The sequence below is a fragment of the Lampetra fluviatilis genome, chromosome 27 (genome assembly GCF_964198595.1).
Source record: "Lampetra fluviatilis chromosome 27, kcLamFluv1.1, whole genome shotgun sequence".
Lineage (NCBI taxonomy): Eukaryota > Metazoa > Chordata > Hyperoartia > Petromyzontiformes > Petromyzontidae > Lampetra > Lampetra fluviatilis.
In genome coordinates, this window is record NC_136301.1 from 5,508,728 (window position 1) to 5,524,959 (window position 16,232).

Below are 16,232 nucleotides of genomic sequence, written 5' to 3' on the forward strand. Positions count from 1 at the left end.
GGGAGTCCCTGATGGCAGCTGTCCCTGTGTGGCGCAAGGTTGACGTGGCACTGGCCTGCGGGCGTGCATTAGCCTTGTCAGCAGGGGGGTGATGTGTCTCGCGATCGGCATGTCTTCTCCGAAGATGTCACTATGGGCACCTTCAGGAGTTGAATTGGATTACAAGCCGTTGATAAAACTTTTGTGTTAAGCGTGGGGCGATGTTGAGATTTATTATTTCAAATAAGTAATCTGTAATTTTACAAACACGGGAAATTTAGACCATGACGCAGGCACACTTAGCCTCTACTTTTTTTGAAAAAGTGACGGAATTTTTTTTTTTTACACATCCGCTGTGATGCAGACGGTGAATATTTATTCTCGATACAAATGCAGTATTAACAAGTGCAGCTTGGAGAATGAACCACAAACCTTTGCGGCAATCGACAAACGCGCTGCCACTGGGCCGTATCCTGTTTCGCTCTCCTCTTTCTATTTCTCAGTTTATACTGGTAGGAACGAAGTGGACCAGACCACCAATAGATTATATCGTTCGTCCGTCCGTCCGTGTATCAACATCGCCCCCTACTGCAAACACTTGGCAGGACCCTACAAAAACCTTTTGACTCAGTGGGGCTTTCCTGGCTTAACAAGTGTAATAATACATTATGTTTATATTCTTTGGTTATTCGTTCCTACCAGCCCACCCCGCAGGGTCCTGTTCTCGTCCTTATCGTGCCTAATCTGCCCTGTCACATTTCCAAAATATTCTCTTTCCTTGCTAGGTCTTACCACTTTGTCCTCTGCACTGTTTTTCCACCTCGCACTCTACCACATCCACCGTGATCACTGTTATCTCTTGGTTATCCCTGGGTGGATTGTCAAGATTGTGCTTGTGAAATAAGCAAATGAATATTTCCCCACGCAAGCTCGTGTAACTATTTATTACTTGATCCTCGCTCGCTAATTACTCGGTCCACATGACCATAAACACGCCGGCAATTAAACTCTTCACGTCAGGGAAAAAACAATCTATCGCGCCTTCTGCGTTTTCACCTACCGCTCTGTTGGTAAATGATGAATGCGATTTTATAGCCTAATTTACAATTGTTTGCATAATCCATGTTTTTTTTCCTGTGAACTTCACTCTTTGATTCCGCCTCCCATATTGAGGACTCGGTCTACCAGACGGCCTATTTCGTCTCGTCTATACTGTGTTCAACCATCGTGCTGCAGGTCACAATGCTCTTCTGATTCTTCCCTCGCACTGCTCGACTTTGGAATTCCTTCCCTTCGTCTTTCCCCCCCCCCCCCCCCGAGTTCCTTTGCCTTGCTCAATTCAAAAAGCTTGTCAACTCTCATCTACAAATTTAGTTATACTGTTTGTTGCTGGCTGAGCGGCGTTTTGGGAAATTTGGCCTGTACTTGGCAGCTTTGCTTTACATATAAACATGTGGGACAGATTATCGAGAGTTGACTATACATTATACTTTTCCCTGCCCGGTTCTACCCCAAAATGCTGCCCTGTTCTGCCTTGCCCTTATTTGTATCCGATCTCGCACGCCTTGTCAAATGCAACTGTTTCAATTTATACAATCGTGTCTAAATGCAAGACATTTCGCAGACTTTTAATATACATTGGGGCAGATTTGAGGCGGGTTGGGGGGGGCGGGGCAGGAGTCGGGGCAGGGAAACATGGGAGGAGAAAAACGTAATGGCACAGCCTTGAAGAAGCAATCGGGGCCTAGCACCTCCAACAACAAAAACAATGAGCCCCAGGGTCCACTGGAGTAGCCAAGGTAGCACCAACTTGCCCCTGAGGGAGGGTTGGCATACTATGGAGTGCTAGGACCCCATACTCTTAGGTTTTTTCGGTAAAGTCACGTAGGTAAAAAATAAAATTAATAAAAGTACTTGATACAGCTGTCGTGGCTGTAACGGTTCCACCCTGAAGACGGAGGCTTGTGTTGCTTCCGAAACGTCGTGAATTTTTTAATTTGTTTTATTTTACTTTTATTAATTAAAAATTTTTTTTACCTATGTGACTTTACCGAAAAAAGCTAAGAGTATGAATCCTTGCAGTCACGAAAGCTTCAAATCTAGAATTAGTGCTAGGACCCTTCACCAGAGAGTCGCAGGGAATTCTTGGGGGTGTCGTTCACCAATAAGTCGCAGGGATCGTCTCAGTCGGAGGCCGAGGCCCTTCTGCAATGAATCCCAGGCGAAGGCAAGGGAAGCACCATCGACAAGTTCCAGGGGGTCCTGGTGGTAGACGATGCCCGGAACAAGAGGTGACAGGGTTGAGGAGCGATGATGTGGAGGAGAGGTCTGGAATGGGTAGGGAGCAAGTGTGGGAGTTGGTCCGAGCAATAGGGAAACGGAGGGGAGGAGCCGAGAGAGTTGGGTTTGGGCAGCGGCAACACCATTGGTGGGACAGCCGTGTCAACCCAAGAAACCGGAGGTCGGCAGCTGGAAGGCCTTACCCACGCTTCTACATTGTTGTCTGATTACCCTCAAACATGTTGAATACGCATGTGTGTGTGTGTGTGCTCCCGTGGGCCACAGAATACCGTGTTGACAGGGCTGTACCCTGTGCACCCATCGAGCTGGATGGTGGTCGCCGTCGGCACGATGGGAAGTGTGTACCTGCGCGTGGACCCCTCGATGGGACTCATCGCCCGGATCCGAGATGCCCTCCCCAACGGGTACAACCTCTAAACCACACACACCGGTCTAACATCCAGGTCCACACCCGAGCGATCAGTTATGCAACCAAATCGCTTTCAAAATCGCCTGTAACTTATCGTCACCAGGCTTGAATTATTACAGGCCTACTGTGCACGCTCGCCTCTGTTTGCATTCGTGTTTGTGTTTGTTTGCCCTGTGTGTTGCGTACATGCTTTGTGTGCCTGCCTGTGCACAGTGGCCTCATCTCGCCACACAACAAGGAGATGCTGAGCGCGGTGCTGTTTGCTTCGGGCCTGTGGGGAGCCATCATCCTCACCATGCGCTACACACTCAAGGGTCTGCTCACGTACCATGGCTGGATGTTCCAGCCCCACGGACGCATCTCCCACGCCACCAAACTGTGGATTGTGAGGCTCGCCGAGACCACTTCTTTCGCACTCCCACGGAAACTCGACCAATGAACGAGTGCCGCGCATGGCGCGATCGGCCATTACACACAACGTAATGTTGAACTTTATAATCTTCCTGATTTGGAATCGCTTAACACTCTCTGCCGGAAGTTGATAACTGTGGCTTGGGCCTCATGATGCGCCCCCTTGTCAGAGGTATTGAGTCTATACTGCCGATGATGCCAAATTCAAATCCTCTGGTACTCGATGTCGACGGCCCTCTCTGGCCTTCAATTTTCATGGAATAATAATAATAATGACATTTATAGCGTGCCAGATTTTGACCAGACAGATAGGCCTTTAGATGTTCCTTAAAAGTCAGTGCATTTATCCCCTTTGCATATCTGCAACATCAGAGTTCCACACCGAGGGGGCGACAGCAGAGAACCGGCGTGAGAACTAAATGCTCTAACGGTACACATCTCTCCGCTTGCACTCGTCCAATCGGGGTCTCTCCCGTTCGCCTGTTCTTATATACACGCTGCGGAGAGTTTGTTAATGTTTGCATGCTTTGGTGTAAGTTTTGGTGTAATCATGGCCCCTTTGTCTGCGTGCTTCCTGCAGCTGATGGTGAAGATCTTCTCCGGTCGCAACCCTCACCTTTACAGTTTCCAGTCGTCGCTGCCCAGGCTGTCCGTGCCGTCTGTCCACGACACCATGAGTCGCGTACGTGTTACGCTTTGGTTTGACCATTCACAGCCGAGTACCCAAGTACGCCCGTGGATGTGTGTAAATACTTGTGCGAATGCATGTGGGGAGCAATGTCACCGTGGTTAGCACGTTGCGCTATGAACCCGTCAACCCAGAGTTCAGTTCCCGCTCATGGCAAACTTAAGTGGTGAATATCTGAACTGGTCCCGAGCCTTCCTGAGGTCAACTCGACCATCAATGAGTACCTGGTGTGGTGTATTATACATAAGTGCTGGGGAGCCAAAGTCGGCCAGGTGTGGTGCTGGCGTGGCCGCGACCACCCTCGTTCGTGCACTGCCGGTGAAATCCAGCGATGAAGAATGAGTCTCTTAGGCCAACGTGATGATGTCACACACTCCCCCCCCGTGACGTCATTGCATGTGATGTCATCCCCACATACGTCATTACTTGTGATGTCGCGCGTAATGCGCCCCCCTTCTGGTAACATGAGATGGCATCCTGTATTTTTAGCGGGAATTTTCAACTGCTCACAATCTGAGGGGATTGCCAGTGTCCTACCTGAAGTGAAATTCACTTTATGTTGTTGACATCCTTTGCACATTTTTGTAAATATCCTGCGAACTTTTTTCTGTTTATGAAGACGTTTTGGCCATTATATATGAAGTCATTGGCGTATTGTGTAATCTATAACCTTACTCAATTCATGAACCTTGTTAACTCTTAATATTGCAGCAGTTATAATGCCGTTGCTGCTGGCGTAGGCCTTTGGGCCTGTGCTCAGCAACTGTGTTTACATTTCTAAAAATAAATACCTGGTATGTATGCATGCATAATACTCGGAGCAATGCGTAGTACTCGGATAATACGTCGACAAACCAACTGAATAGCTAAATCGCTTCGAGCTGAATCTCCAATTGTACCTCCTTCATTGGCCGTGCAAAATCACAATTTGGAGCACACTCGTCCGGAGCGTTTCTGTAGCGCTCGAAAGTGACCGCCGGGTCTACTTTGCGCACCACACAGTACCTGGAGTCGGTGCAGCCCCTCTTGGACGACAAGAAATTCCAGCGCATGGAGGGACTTGCGCGTGACTTTGAGAAGAACCTGGGCCCCAAGCTGCAGTGGTACCTGAAGCTTAAGTCATGGTGGGCCTCAAACTACGTGAGTCGTTTTATTTATTTTGTTGCCGTCCACCTCAACCGTCGCGCAAACGTTTTGCCGCAACTTTGAAAATCTTCTTGGTTCTTTCGGTAAAGTCGCGTAGAATGGAAATAATAAAAATAAAACAATTCTCACGACGTTTCGGCCACAGGTCTGTCCAGAAGACAGAGTCTGACTCTGTCTTCTGGACAGACCTGTTCTTCACCTGAGGACGGCTGCTTGCGTTGTGGCCGAGACGTCGTGAGAATTGTTTTATTATGTTTTATTTTTATTATTTTATTATTTCCCTTCTACGTGACTTTACCGAAAGAACCAAGAAGATGAATCCCTGCAGTCACGAAAGCTTTAAATCGAAATTTAACTTTGAAAATATATCAAAGGGTTAAAGTGCAGCACTGCAATTGCTTTTTTCTCGCGCTGCTGCTCGTGTATAAGGGCCTCTGCTTGCGGGAGTTTGAGAGGGCACCTAGAGCGAGTATTTGACCTACTTGATACAGCAATTATGCTGTGACGGTTTCACCTGAAGACGGAAGCTTGTGTTGCCTCCGAAACGTCGTGATTTAATTTAGTTGTTTTCTTTTTTAACCTACGTGACTTTACCGATATAACCAAGAAGATGAATCCCTGCAGTCACGAAAGCTTCAAATCTAGAATTATTTTACCTACTCTTTTACGCTGGCTGGATGTCTTTTGAATAGGTGGGAAAATACACACTTTGCCCATTTGACTATTTATGTATGTATATATATACAGGTAGTCCTCTACTTATGATGGAGATGCGTTACGACGACCCCATCGTAAGTCGAAAATATCGTAAGTCGAAGATGGCCTCGCCTACCCGGGAGTGGTTAAAGAATGGTGATAATTTAGCAAAACAGAGCAATTTACAGTACCGTACTGTATAAACTATATACTGTATGTATTTATTAATTACAATACTGTATTGCACAGTAAAATGTATTTAAAAAAAACAAGGTAAATTCTTAGCCTACCTATATGAACTGCAATTTAATAGAAAGTTTTTTTCAGGAAACAATCCTATCTGCTATAAAAAACTTTTAACGTGCATTGAACGTATCGTATCGTGGTAACCTTAAAATGAAATCGCCAAAGCTACGTATTATACATGCATTGAACGTAACGTATCATATTGTACTGTGCTCACCAAGATTCTGTCCGTCGTCTGCATACTTGAACGATGTTAGGTTGTTGATGGCAATTTTGTCGTATTGCCATCGTAAGATTGAAATATCATAACTCGGGGACTACCTGTATATTGAACTTCTTTTGCACCGTACGTAGTCAACCGTGCACATGCTCCTTAAAATATTTCTGTAAGTTGTCTATAAAAGCAAAGTATACAAAACAGGGCTCAGAGATCGTGGTTTTGACTGGAATATCATGGGGCAAGGTTTAGTAAATCGGAGCTATTTACATATCTAGATCCAAATCAAAGATAATAAACCCCAAGTTTAATATTAGTATTACTTTTATTTAGCCAGGAATGGCCCTCACTGAGTCTCAAGACTCTTCTTCAGGAGGGTCCTGCCGCGTATGTGCAGTAGGAGTTGACGTTGCTGTGTGTAATCCCAAGATTGAGTATTTTAAGGTGATATTGCAGTATTGGGACGTTTAGCCAACACCAGTCACATTCTGTGTGCGAATACCCTGTGGGAAACCATGTTAGAACAAAGGGAGAACTCTCAAACTCCCCACAGAATGGGGCACCTAAGTCGGAAATCAAACCCATGCCCTTCTTGCTGCGAGGCGTAAGTGTTACCACTGCGTCCATCCTGCCCCCCCACCCCCCTTGAAAAAATCACACGTATGTGTTTTGTTTTGCGTGTAACGCTGTTTCTTGCCACAGGTCAGCGATTGGTGGGAAGAGTACATCTACCTGCGTGGGCGCGGACCCATCATGGTCAACAGCAACTACTACGCCACGGTAAAGATGCGTTGGAACCACAGACATCCAAGATCGTAGATTTGAAGTTTTCGTGACTGCAAGGATTCATACTCTTTGGTTTTGAACTGCAGTCGTTGCTCGGGGTACACAACGCGACCTCCCAGCCCACACCCCTCCCCCCATCCCCCCACGACTATATAAATTACTCGTCACAGCCACCTCTGAGACACACTTAAGCGGTTGTGCTTTCGCCAAGTTGTCCCCACCTGAAGAAGGACGCTTGTGTTGCGCCCGAAACGTCGTGATTTATTTAATTTTTTGACCTACGTGACTTTACCGAAAAAACCAAAGAGTATACATCCAAGATCCTTTGTTTCACACAATTGCAGTATATGGGACATGCCCCGTGACCGGGGGAGGCTCTCCTCACATCATTACACCGTCTTCACGAGCTTTTGCTGTAAAGGACAATTTGCATATCATATCCTGTACTTGCAGTTTATGAAAGGAAGCCAGCGGCACTCTTAACATGAGCGCACGCAAGGCTTTTTCACACTAAAAATTGTGGATTGAGGCAGTGTTTCCCCTTGTGAGCCACCTTTTCTGCATCATCCACGTTATTTTTGTTGTTTAATCATTGAGAGGTTAGCCAAAATGTATTCCACCATTTTTGGCAACCGTTCATAACTCATCAGATTAAAGTAGTGTTCTGTGTATGAATGGTGTTGGTGTGTGGATTGTAACATGTGGCTGTGTGTGCGTGCTTGGATGTGTGCGCGCGAGTGTAGCGGTTAGCACGCTGCGCTACGAACCTGGCAACCCGGGTTTGATTCTCGTTCATGGCCAACAGCAGTGACGATTATATGAACCAGTCCTGGGCCTCCCCCGAGTCGACTCGGCCTCAAAAATGTAGTACCTGCTACGGTGTGTAAACATTGGTGGCTGGGTGTGGTGTTGGCCACCCACCCCCCTCGTGTGCCGTGCTGACCTTCATAGGTGTTTGCTAACAGTATGTGCTCTTACGGTTTGTTAAGGCTATACGGGGGGGGGGGGATCTTTTGTGCTCGTGCACAGGATTTTCTCTACGTGAAGCCCACGACCGTGCAAGCTGCCCGCGCGGCAAACGTCATTCACGCCATGATGCTGTACCGCAGGATGCTGGACCGTGAGGAGGTTAAGCCGGTAAGAGGCTGGGTGGTAGCGGCGGCGGCTTCGAGATTCTCATAAAACACGTCACAGGGCACACATTTACAAGCTTACGTTTATACTCGCAGACATATAACCAGCGTGCTTTATTTCGGACAGAAAACTCCTGAACGCTCTTCCAGGATTCATATTTTCATGCCTTGACAATCTGGCCTCATTTTGTCCCATCTAATGTTTTTTTAATAGACCTGTTCATAGGATTTTAGGAATATAGGTTACAATAATATAGGGTTATTATGGGCAGGCGGGCCTTGGGCTTCAGTGGTAGTTTGTGCCTTACATCGCTAATCGCTGCTGCAAACCAGCCTAGCAGTGTTAAAAAAAACAACAACTATAGAGTAGGAAATGAAGCCGTTGAGTATAACTGAACATATGATTGCACACATTAACACGTGCCCGTACGCTAATCGTGGCAAAAAAAGTCTGTGTAGCCATTTATAGAACGCAAGGCAGGATGTGTACAAGTACATTTTTTACGAGCGAATTGCCGAGCATGAATGTGCAAAGTTCAAGCGTGATGGTTGAGTCACTGACGGGTGTTGTCATTGCGATCGATGATGCAGATGATGGTGCAAGGAGCCATTCCAATGTGCTCGGCACAGTACGAGCGCATGTTCAACACGACACGGATACCTGGCATTGAGACAGGTGTGTGTGTGTGCACGCGCGCTTGGAAGCGGTAACATCGTGGTTGGTGTGCTGTTCTGTAAACTCGGCTACCTCGGTTCGATTCCCGGCTAAGGCCAACGTTAGTAGCGAATATCCGAACTGTTCTTGGGCCTCCCCTAGATCCGCTCTGCTTTAAATGAGTACCAGGTACTATGTGTAATGGAATTTCCACCGCTGATTCGGAGCTGTGAAAAACGGGTGACGAGCACCGCCTCAATGATCATTCGAGCAGGAAATCACTCGGACTTCATATTCTTAGGTTTTTTCGGTAAAGTCACGTAGGTAAAACATAAAAATTAATAAAAGTAATTTTAATGTTTTACCTACGTGACTTTACCGAAAAAACCTAATAATATTAATAAAAGTAATTTTAATGTTTTACCTACGTGACTTTACCGAAAAAACCTAAGAATATGAATCCTTGCAGTCACGAAAGCTCGGACTTGTTTTTTGACTATCCTCGTCCTTTGAGTTGTCGCCTGGTTAAACAAATCAACTCAATTTCTTTCGCACCTTCCAGACGTGCTCGAGCACAGGAACGACAGCAAGCACATGTGCGTGTACCACGCTGGCCGCTTCTACAAGGTCTGGCTCTACTTGGGCGGGCAGCTGCTGGGCCCGCGCGCTCTGCAGGAGATGCTGCAGCGCATTCTGGACGACCCCTCGCCTCCGCAGCCCGGAGAGCTGCACCTGGCCGCCCTCACCGCAGGAGAACGGTTAGCAAAACCCCCTGACCCAAGCCCTCCCATCACGCCTTCCATCCCCTGACACCTGTATATTTGGAGTTGTTCTCCCCGTGGTCGTGTGGATTTTTCTTCGGCCCTCCAGTTTTTCCCTCCACGTTTCGAAACGTGTTTGGAGCATTTGGCTGTTATGAATCTCCACAAAATAAGCCGCTTAATTGGGCGATCATTTGTGGCCAGGTCGCTTCTGAAAAAGAGCTTTTGTAGCTCAGTGGGCCTTACCTGGTAAAATTAAAAATAGTTAAATTTGTATCGTTTCTTAGCGCCACGTTCTCTATCCCCCATGATGTTGGAGCTGTTCGTGCCGTTCCTGTGTCCGGGCACACGCGTTTGCAGTATCCCGTGGGCAAAGGCTCGCTCAAGCTACTTTTCAGAGGGCCGCAACTTCACGGCGCTGCAAGCGGTGGAGAAAGCGGCCTTCTTCATCTCGCTGGACGACACGGAACAGGGTTACCGGGGTGACAACTCAGGGTCGCTTGACGACTACTGCAAGTCACTGCTGCATGGAAAATGCTACGACCGGTGAGTACAAGGGAGTGAGCTGTCAGAATAAATTGTATCATTATTAATGTTCACATTCATCTCCATCTGTCGTATCCAGTCTGTTCGGGAATTGAGTGTTATCTCGCACGCATGGACTTTCTCCAGTTAGTTTGGTTTCCTTCCACGTGTATACACACGGAATAAGGAGTATAAACCATTACACAAACTCCGGTAATGCTCGCAGCGGCTTTTGGCTAGCCATCGGACACAAAGAGGGTCGGTCACCGCATCGTGCACTTTCAGATGCGCTTTTGCGGCCGTCTGGAACGCTCTTCCTTCCGATATTAGGAAGCCACTGGAGCTATGCACTTTTGCATGTAGAGTAAAACCTTGGATTGCGAGCATAATTCGTTCCGGAAACGTGTTTGTAATCCAAAGCACTCGTATATAAAAGCACTCGTATATCAGTTGTGATCACGTGACGCTCGGCAGACAAAGCGTATGCACGTACTACTCGTATTGCAAGACCTCGCTCGTTTATCAAATTAATATTTACTTAAAATTTTTGCTCGTCTTGCAAAACACTCGCAGACCACGTTACTCGCAATCCAAGGTTTTACTGTATATTAAAAACTAATTTCTTTAGAACTGCTTTTTGTGTTTAGTTTGTTGTCCTTCCCCCGAACCTCCGATGAATGGAGTTGTGGGGCCACCGGTTCTGGCTGCCTTCCTGCTTATCCGGTTTCCCCAAGCCATTACGAACAAATTGGCGTGAGAAAAATCATTGTATTTATTTTACAGGTGGTTTGACAAGTCCTTCACGGTCATCGTGTTCAAGAACGGCCGCATTGGGCTCAACGCAGAGCACTCGTGGGCCGACGCCCCCATCATGGGCCACCTCTGGGAGGTGAGTGGTCATCGCAACCCGTGTGTGTGTGTATGGAGGAGGGTAAATAAAATGTGTGTCGTGAACCCTCCTCCACCCGACACGGCCAATCGAAGAGAGTTGTCACGTGATGAACAAATGCAGCCAATTTGATAATTGTTTTTTTACCCTTTTATCTGGTAACAAAACTGACACCCAGATGACGCCTTTTGGCGTCATCTGGTCCAACACCATGTGAGACTAGGCTCTAAGGAAAGCTGTCTCGGGTGTGGACCAATCAACTTCAAGGACAGTGCATACATTATCAGAGTTATGTTTTTTGTTTGCATTATGACTGCAGGTATTGTGGTCTATGCAAACATGACTCCTTGTAAAAAAGGTGTCAGTTTTGTTGCCAGATAAAAGGGTAAAAAAAACAATTATCATATTTTTTACTGGCAAATGAGGTTCCAATGGTGCAGCCAATTTATTACTGCTTCAGCAGCAACACCGGTGTGTTGTTGCGGAGCAATCTGACAACAAGGAAATGGGCACGGAATTTAGTTGTTAGTTACAACCAGCATCATCAGGTAGCAGCCAGTAGCCGGATTGTGACTATGCACCTGTTCTAAAAGCCATTGTGATGCTTCATGCTTCTCCAGAAAGGCTGCCTCGCCTTGACACTGCCTGCGTGTGCATGTCCCAGTATGTGCTCGCCACAGACACGTTCAAGTTGGGCTATACGGAGGAAGGGAACTGCCGAGGGGAGGTGGGATCCCTGCCGCCCGTACAGCGCTTGCAGTGGGACATAACAGCTGAGGTTTGTTGTTGTGTGCACCACTCTGCGTTGCAGTCACGAAATCGTTGTCAGCCGTGGTCAATCCACTGCTGGGGCAAAGGCCTCCCCAATCTGCCGCCACCTCTCATGATCCTGCGACCTAATCGTCCTGCGCACGGATTGATTTCAATTTCTCCATCTCCTTTGGACATCCTCTTGAACACGTTCGATTCCTTGGCTGCCGCTCTGTTTTTATTTTTGGCCATCAACCGTACGTTTTGTTGACATTTCCTGCCCAAGCCTGCTTACTGTTCCTAATAGTTTGGAAGATTCCGTTAACCTCGGTGTGTCGCAGCGATATAGCGGGCAGCATAGATGGTTCATCTGCCAATCATCTTGGTCCGTTAACCTATAACGCCCTTCGTCTGTCCAGTGATCTGCCAGCGAGTCGTTGACACTTCATGTCCACCGAGATTTAGCCAAGTACCATATCACCTATTCATATTCTTAGGTTTTTTCGGTAAAGTCACGTAGGTAAAAAAATTAATAAAAGTAAAAAAAATATCACCGTCACTTCTTAGCGAACGGTGGCTGTTGTTATTGTTGTGCCTGTGGCTTTGTGCTTGCGTTGAATGCTGCTTGCTCACACGTGTGTGTGCATATGAATGCAGTGCACTACGAACCCGGCGACCCGAGTTCCATTCCTGCTCACAGCCAACACCAGTGACGATTATCTGAACTGGTCCTGGGCCTCCCGTAGGTCAAAATGTAGTACCTGGTGCGATGTGTAAACATTGCCACTGGGGAGACAAAGGCGACCGGACGTGGTGCTGGCCACCCCCACCCCCCTTCGTGTGCCGTACCGGCCTTCATAGGTGGCTCCTCGCTTGCAGTATTTGCCCGAACAGTCTGTTAAAAGGCTATACGGGGGATCTTTGTCTTTGTTTTTGCAGTGCCAGACGGTGATAGAAAACTCGCTGGCGGTGGCACAAGCGCTTGCGGATGATGTCGACTTCCACATGTTTCCATTCCACGATTTTGGCAAAGGCCTCATCAAGAAGTGCCGCACGAGCCCCGACGCCTTCATCCAGCTGGCGCTGCAGCTGGCGCACTTCCGGGTGAGATGCCCTTAGATTTGAAGCTTTCGTGACTGCAAGGATTCATATTCTTAGTGTTTTTTTCCGGTAAAGTCATGTAGGTAAAAAATTTTTTTCTTTTACTTTCATTAATTTACATTTTTTACCTACGTGACTTTACCGGAAAAAAACTAAGAATATGAGATGCCCTTACACTGAGATGAGGAACGCTCTGCTCACACGATTTACCCAGGACCACCATACACCGAGTCTATTGAGGCTTTTTCAGCAGTCTCCTGCATTGAAGTGTGAGGCCAACACGAGTTTAAATGTAGTTTTTTTGTTTTTGTTTTTAGCTATGGGAGAAAACTGTAGCACCTGGAGGGAATCCATACAGAACAGCGGGACGAACTTAGAAACGCCACACAGAGAGGAGCCAGAATCGGGAGTTGAACTCAGGTTCTTCTCTCTGTTAGGCACGAGTGTTGCCACTGCCGCCACCCTGCCGTGCATGCCTTATGGACATCGGTGGATTTGGATGCAGTAGAGTTGTGAAATGAATTCCTATACCGCCTGGGATATTAGGTGGACAGAATATGGCTGTGCATCAATCGGGTTTGTGAACTGTGTCCTTGAAATGCGTTCGCAATTAGATGCTACGTAAAGTACACACTTTAATGGTATTAATTGTATTGTATCTTAGAGTTTATCCTCTTGCATATGTAGGGTTTCTTCGGATCCTCCTCACTTCTGGCGCACACGACAAAATCAGAATCAGGACATATACTGGAGGAAACTGATGAGCTTTTAAGCTCACAATAATTTTTTTTTTGGTTTAGATCGCGTTATTTATAAATGTGTCGTAACCCTCCACCACCCGACACGGCCAATCAGCAAAAAAGTGTCACGTTGACAAAAGACAAATAGTTCACTGCTTTAGCCCACCGGTGTGTTGAAGCATGAAACCACAACATTTACCATTTTTGAGTACGACGTTTCGCTGGTAATTGCATCCAGCATCATCGGGCAATTCTCCCGAATGTAAATGTTGTGGTTTCACTCTTCAACACACCGGTGGGCTAAAGTAGTGAACTATTTGTCTTTTGTCAACGTGACACTTTTTTTGCCGATTGGCCGTGTCGGGTGGTGGAGGGTTACGACACATTTATAAATAACGCGATCTAAACCCAAAAACTTTATTATGATTAATATTGGTCGCGAAAGCCTGCTATGTGTTAAACGGAGCTTTTAAGCTATTTTTAAATCCTTTATATTAAGTTCGCTTGCTTGCTTAGGACCGTGCAAATCTTTCGGTCGTTTTTTAACCCACTTCCCGTGATCCAATCGAGCTGACATTTTCCACACAGACTCGTCGTGCGTGACAATTAATGTTCGTGAAAATTTTTTTCCAAAATTTTACACTTTTTAGGACAAAAATATTATATTTAATTACCAATTGCTTAATGGTGGCAGGCAATCATCTGACCCATAGGTGGCAGCCATCTCAAGCCAGAGGACGAGAGGACTCTAGCCGCCACGCATATAAAGGATTTATAGTGAAACACTTTGTTTTTACGGGTTATACTTATTCACGATACTTTTTAACGTCGCTTGTTGTTTCATCAGTCCTCCGTGTGTGTCTGTGTGTATTCGCAGGACAAGGGCTGCTTCTGCCTGACGTACGAGGCGTCCATGACGCGCCTCTTCAAGGAGGGCCGCACGGAGACTGTGCGCTCGTGCACGGTGGAGTCCACCAAGTTTGCCCGCGCCATGCAGGACCCCTCTTGCACGGTGCGCCAGAATGTGCCCCCTGCCTCACCCACTCCACCCTGCACTACTATTCTATCCTGCCTCATCCCGCCACCCATCCTTACCCAGCCTGACCCATTCTGCCCTATCCTGGCTGATCCTGACCCAACTTGACCAATCCTGACCCATCCTGAACCAACCCCTGCCACATCCTGCCCCATCCCAAACGATGCTGACTTATCCCACCCAATGCTGACTCATCTCACATGATACATGCTGACCCATCCTGACTCATCCTCACCCAACCTGACCCATCCTGACCCATCCTCACCCACCCTCACCCAACCTGATACATCCTGACCCATCCTCACCCAACCTGATATATCCTGACCTAATCTGCCCTATTCTGACCCATCATCCCCAAGCCAGTCAGTCAGTGATTTCTTGTCGGCCGACCTTACGGTGCAGCTTTTGCCACACAGGGACAGCTGCCAATGGGGGGGGGATCTCCTTAGCTAGATTGAAGCATTCCTTGGGGATTGTTGAGATGAGATATCGTGTAAGTCAGTTTTCAGTTGCCGAGGTATTTTCCTTATCCCATCTTCGCTCCTGTTGCTTAATTCTGCCCCCTTGTCCTTCTCTTGCCAATGGTATCAGTTTAGTTAAATATGCTTACAACTCAAAAAATTAAGTAGCACATTGATTTTTCGATTTAAAGCTTTCGTGACTGCAGGGATTCATCTTCTTGGTTCTTTCGGTAAAGTCACGTAGAAGGGAAATAATAAAATAATAAAAAAATGTTTTATTTTTATTAATTTATTATTTCCCTTCTACGTGACTTTACCGAAAGAACCAAGAAGATAGTACATTGATGTTCAAGATTAAAAAGCTCTTAAAAAATCAAGCATGATCTGACATGAAAAGAACAGGCAAAAACCTTTTCTCGCATTGCCAATGGAGGCATTGAATTTGGAGATTTAAGGGTGGCGATGTTTAACCACCTCATCTGGTATACAGGAGGTCGTGGGTTCGATCTCGACCCTGACGCCTGTTTGTTTGGAGTTTGCGTGTCACTCTTCCCCGTGGTTGCATGGATTTTTCTTCGGGTCCTCCGGTTTTTCCCTCCACATTTTAGAAACATGCGATTAGAGTGTTTGGCTGTCATCAATTTCCACGTGATCAGCCACTTCGTTGAGCTATCATTTTTGGCCGAGTCGTTTCTGAAAAAGAGCTACATAGCTCAGTGGGCCTTACCGGGTAAGATCAATTTCAAGGACAGTGCATACATTATCAGAGTGTGATTTTTGTTTGCATTCTGACCACAGGTATTGCGGTTAATGCAAACACGATTCCTTGTAAAAAGGTTTCAGTTTTGTTGCCAGAAAAAAGGGGAAAAAACCTATTATCAAGATGAAATATAGTTTGGTTTTAGTTTAGAATGCGTGTCTATACCATTTGCCACCACGAGAGGTCACTATTAGTGCATGGTTCGCCACAAAGCTGGTGCTTTCGCGGTTATGGGCGGAGCCTTCGTTCTGCTTTGACTTCAAGAACCAATCGAGAGTGAGCTTTGTGCGCGCACTGTGCCCTTGCTGTGCACATGTTCGTGCTGACAAGACCTTGCCAAAGGCGCTGCCGAAGCTGCTGGCATTAAATAATTGTGACGGTTATAATAATCCTTTACAGCCAGGAGTCTCGGAGTGCTTTGCACACGATAAGCGAATTGCATCGCATCTCATCTCGATATTAGGAAGCCATTGCAGCTATGCGTTTTTAAATCTAAATAGGAAACGAATTTCTTTCGAAATGCTTGTTGTTGTGGTTAGTTG

At 46.7% G+C, this 16,232-nt stretch overlaps 1 protein-coding gene across 1 annotated transcript in view; it reads left to right on the plus strand.

Annotated features, from left to right (window-relative positions):
- LOC144942333 (carnitine O-palmitoyltransferase 1, liver isoform-like) overlaps positions 1-16,232 on the plus strand; it is a 45,669-nt gene that overhangs the window by 20,161 nt on the left and 9,276 nt on the right. The window contains exons 3-15 of the mRNA XM_078869139.1: positions 2,545-2,684; positions 2,903-3,074; positions 3,681-3,782; positions 4,791-4,928; positions 6,796-6,873; positions 7,909-8,016; positions 8,604-8,688; positions 9,230-9,425; positions 9,789-9,974; positions 10,737-10,842; positions 11,507-11,620; positions 12,532-12,696; positions 14,311-14,445. Of these exons, the coding sequence (XP_078725265.1) occupies positions 2,545-2,684; positions 2,903-3,074; positions 3,681-3,782; positions 4,791-4,928; positions 6,796-6,873; positions 7,909-8,016; positions 8,604-8,688; positions 9,230-9,425; positions 9,789-9,974; positions 10,737-10,842; positions 11,507-11,620; positions 12,532-12,696; positions 14,311-14,445 (1,725 nt within the window). The remainder of the gene's footprint in view (positions 1-2,544; positions 2,685-2,902; positions 3,075-3,680; positions 3,783-4,790; positions 4,929-6,795; positions 6,874-7,908; positions 8,017-8,603; positions 8,689-9,229; positions 9,426-9,788; positions 9,975-10,736; positions 10,843-11,506; positions 11,621-12,531; positions 12,697-14,310; positions 14,446-16,232) is intronic.